General features: G+C 28.0%; 1 protein-coding gene across 1 annotated transcript; it reads right to left on the bottom strand.

Moving 5' to 3' along the window:
* Positions 1–1,665: 1,665 nt before the first annotated feature.
* Positions 1,666–2,699, bottom strand: LOC105365879 (uncharacterized). The gene is made up of 4 exons (XM_011504147.1): positions 2,624–2,699; positions 2,358–2,528; positions 2,036–2,197; positions 1,666–1,938 (listed from the first exon to the last, which is right to left on the bottom strand). The coding sequence occupies exons 1-4, from the start codon at positions 2,675–2,677 to the stop codon at positions 1,666–1,668; spliced, it is 660 nt and encodes a 219-aa protein (XP_011502449.1). The 5' UTR covers positions 2,678–2,699.
* Positions 2,700–4,705: the final 2,006 nt, after the last annotated feature.

Genomic DNA, 4,705 nt, shown 5'->3' with positions numbered 1-4,705 from the left:
TGGTCACTAGTTTACCAATTCGTACAGGTGCGTAAAGTTCCGTGCAGACCAGGCTTCTCTATGCGGAGAGCCCCTTTCGAATTGACTTTTCTACCTCTTGCCAAACGGCAACATTTGGCATACTTTTCAAATATCTTAAGCTTCAAAATATACTCTAGTAAACGAGCTAGCCGGGTTTTGATGGTAAATAGCAAGGGTCATTTATTGTATTAAAAACAATGACTACATTTGTGGCGCGAAAAATAATAGAAGTGGCTGTTTACGAGTATTTTTCAGATGTACTAACCTTTTCGAGCCTCCAACGACTGTGGGAGGACTTTCTTACATTTTATGTCCGTTCACCATTTCCCTTTATGATAGCCGTTGAAATTTTCCCAATTAATACAATTCGAGAGATTTCTTTGCACTCTCGAACAGCTAGATAATTCTAAATTTTTTTGGATGTTTGTGAAAAATTATTTAAATTATATATATCGAATGTCTTATCATAATTAAATTTGCTTAATAAGATTGTGATAATCTCAAATCTGGTAAAACTATTTTTCCATAATAATTTGTGTAGACCTTCAGAACTATTTTTTCATAATAATTTGTGTAGACTTTCAGAAAGAATTCAGAATATATATTTATTTTATATTTTTCTTTAAATATATTAATAATTATTATCTTCAGCATAATTTATTACTGTCCTTCTATTTGATAATATGTACATTTATTTGCTACAATAATACAAAATTTAACAAATATTTTTATTATTAATTTCAATAATTTTGAATAACTATTAGAAATATGACTAATACGAATTTTAGCATATACAACTGCAGAAAAGTAAACAATAGTATATTTCTTATAATAACGATTGCTTATATGATTTAGAATATCTCACCCATTATATTATCAGATCTAATTAAAAAAAAATTTTACGTAAATTTGACTTAAGTATTAAACAAAATTATTTGTGAATTTGCAATATACATACGTAATGTAATGTATGAAAAAACAACTTGTAATTAACGAACAGTTTTAATTGAAATTTATTTTTTCAATAGATGAAGGAACAATAAATTATTCGAACCCGGTTTAAAGTTCTTAAACATTTCATCTGAAATTATCCATTTAAATAATGTTAGCTATTAAATCGAGTAGAAATGTTATTAATGGCATATTTTTCAATGTGCTTAATATAAGAATGTAAAAAAATGTTTAATATTGGAAATTGTATCAAAGTTGATTTCATTCTTTGCCAAATAATTATGAAAAAAACGTTGGCTCAATACAAAAACTTGCAGGTTTAGTTGATGGGATATTCAATTGAGAGTAATAATTTAATGTTAATATAATTCCTAACAAATTCTATCTTTCATTTATCGTATTAATAATATCATAATTCTTTATATTTAATTATTCAAAATGTTAAGGAAAAAAAAATTATTTACATAACAACCATAAATAAGCAAACATATTTTTTACAATTCATGCCAATATTTCATATATCATTATATTCATTCGTATTACCGAAAATTATTTTCTGTTATATTATATTTTATGCATAAATAATAAAATAATATATTGATATGGGCGAAATAATTATAGGGTATGTCAGTGATTATCTCATAGTTATATTTATGATTAAATTGAGGTATATGACAATTTTATTTTAATATACTAATCGTGGTCCAATCGACGCTTGATACATTCACTTACAGGATTAAAAATTTCCGTCGTAATTTGTTTATTCAATAATGGTCGTATCACTGCTACATATATATCAAAAGGCATACTTTGTATTAGCCATCGGTCATTTCTGCTAACAGCATTAATTTCAGTTATGCGAGTGGAATACTTAGCAATTAAGCAGCCAGTTGGATTAACTTTACAAGCTTCTACTTCATGGTCTAATTTTTCACCTTCTACATTTGCAAGCATAATCTTTAATTCCTAAAATTTAAAATATATTTTATATCGATATTTTCATATTATTATTATATTCAAAGCGCATAAAAGTTTATTATATGATTTTTAATATTAATCTCACTCCCAAAAAGCCATTTGCTTCATTTATCATGTACGTAAATCTTTTATCGGCATCCTTCTCTGAAGAGGCAATTAATTCCGTGTTCAATTTATTAATTGTATTATTAAATAAAGAGACGCAATCATTGATAGTCCTTTTCAAACGTCGGTCGTCAAGTTCTTTCTTAAATAAATATTGAATATAAATATTACATTATAATAGATAATATTTCATTAAGGTCAATGAAAGTTAATTATTAATTATTAATTCATTTTTAATCATATAAACGTATTATTAATCTTATTTATATTATACCAATACAAATTTTGTGTTTGATGCTTACTTGAAGATTAATTACTTGTGTATTACTGAATATTCCAAAGTCCATGGCCTTAATTTTATTATTAACTAATTCACGCGAATCACCTAATTCTTTAATAAGTCTAACGATATCATCATTTGAATCGCTTATTCTAGTTACTATAAGTCGTGGATTACCTTGACCAGCAGAGTACTAATGTGAACAAGTCCCATATTAATTAATTTACACAACCAAATACATTTTCTAGTAATGTTAATAATAATATTATAAATGACTAAATTACTTACTGTCCCTAGATTTACTACGGCATAAATTATGAGTGTCACGAAAAATAATTTCATTATGAATTCGATACAAATGAAATTTTAGATAATATGACAAATACGTAAAAATGTATAGTAGTACTCAATAGTATATTATATCTTGAAAGCACACTAAGCAAACTTAAGCTTCTCAATATCTTATATAATACGATAGAATGATTTTGTAAAATAATTGTTCATTAGCTTCTGAAAATTCTGGTCAGGTTTCTCTACGTAATGTGATAATTATAAGTTTTAAATATTCTTAGTCACGTTGCATTAGTATAATAAGTTCTCACTTGTCTTTATGAATGTATTATTAAAAACATGTATTATTTAATTTATTATGAATTTTTAAAAATATAAAAATTACCAAAAACATTATTTATAACTAACAATAGTTAAACAAAAATTTTAATACTTCCTTTTTTATATTGTACCACGTTTAAGAAATTTTGAATCTTATTATTTAATAGAATGATTATTTTATATTTAATGTTAATTTAATCAATCAAGGTAATAAATGTAAATATATTAATATCTAAAAGAGAAAATTTAATTACATTGTATTCAAGTAGAACAAAATTTTTTATGAATTGGATTTTACTTTTTGGATTAAAGCCACTATTAATAAAATTTAAAATCTTGAAGAAAAAAATCATTTAATCAGCTGAGGGAACAAGTAAAAATGTTGTTATTGTTGTTATTGTAGTTAAGCTTATTCGCTATTTGCATCTTAATTCGAAAATTTTTCTGTTTGAAATGATTTTTATAAGACAATGTACAATTGATGATAACTTTTAGTGACAGCAATACTTTGAAATGGATTTAAAAATTATTTTAGGAAAAGAACCAGAAGACTGCAAATAACCGACGATCAATACTATTCAAGGGCAATAGATACAGTTTCATATATTTTCGAAATTATATACTATTGTTTCCCAAAGTTATGGAAACAAACCAATACGTCATAAAATTATATTGACGTTTAAACAATATTAAAACATAAAGTAACTTTATGATGTATGCTTTAACTCTAGATGTGTTTAATTATAATTTGCCATTTATACCAATATAATTATTAAGTATTAATGTGAATTGCATCAGAAGCTTTGAATTATTAATGGTTCTCTTCAGCTGGAATATTAATTTTTTTATCCTAATAATTATTATGCTTAAAGATAATATAAATAAGTATAATATAATTTATATTGTCGAATAGAAGAGGACTGAAACATATAAAAATTAGATTATGTTTATATGAAATCTCGTAGACTTTGACACTGCTCCCATTTTCCTCCCATGGTAGGTGCAACGGGTGGATTGAATTCCCATTGCGCGTTGTCTTGCGAGAGTATTGTTGCAACTCGATGAAGTCCGTCTGAGCCTTGTGAGAATTTTTTTTCAGCAATTTGTCCGCCCCGACAAATATTGTACCACAATCTCGGCACAATGCTTGGGGGATGCCTTTGCGAGAGAAGAATCTCCGATAAGCCGCGATGAATCTTTCTGTTGTTTAGACCCTGACTACTTTAAGATGAACAGCGGATGGTGTGGCAAAACGTACAAAAATACAAATCCATGCATTTTGGATTTTGCAGCTCTGCCCTTCCAGGTTTTTATAGTTAAAGGGCCAGCATAGTCAACATCAGTGTTTGAGAACGGTCTTGATGGTGTTTCTCGACACAACGGTAATTGGCCCATTATTTCTTTTAGCACGGATTCCCCTCTGTCGTGGATGGAAGAGTGCGATATTTTATTGAAGATCGTCCGCCAAGAATCCAATATTGTTGGTGTATGTATGCCAACGTGATTTGGGTGCTTCCGTGTAATATTTTGAGATGGGCACGAGCTATTATAAGATTTGACAATTGTTATTGTCGTGGCAGAATTACCGGGTGCTTTTGGTCGTATGCCAAGGATGATCTCATATGTCCTTCTTTCAACTCGGATAATTCCTTGGGAGTCAATGTACGCGGTCAGGCGATGGAATACATGAGTATGCGGTAGGCTCGTTTTGTTCTCAAGAATCTTGGGTTCGTGAGAAAAACAGGCAGCTTCAGTTGT

This window comes from Ceratosolen solmsi, unplaced genomic scaffold (genome assembly GCF_000503995.2).
Source record: "Ceratosolen solmsi marchali unplaced genomic scaffold, CerSol_1.0 scaffold10, whole genome shotgun sequence".
In the NCBI taxonomy this organism is placed as follows: Eukaryota; Metazoa; Arthropoda; class Insecta; order Hymenoptera; family Agaonidae; genus Ceratosolen; species Ceratosolen solmsi.
Note: the sequence above shows the minus strand (reverse complement) of the source record. Positions and strands in the feature narration are given on the sequence as shown.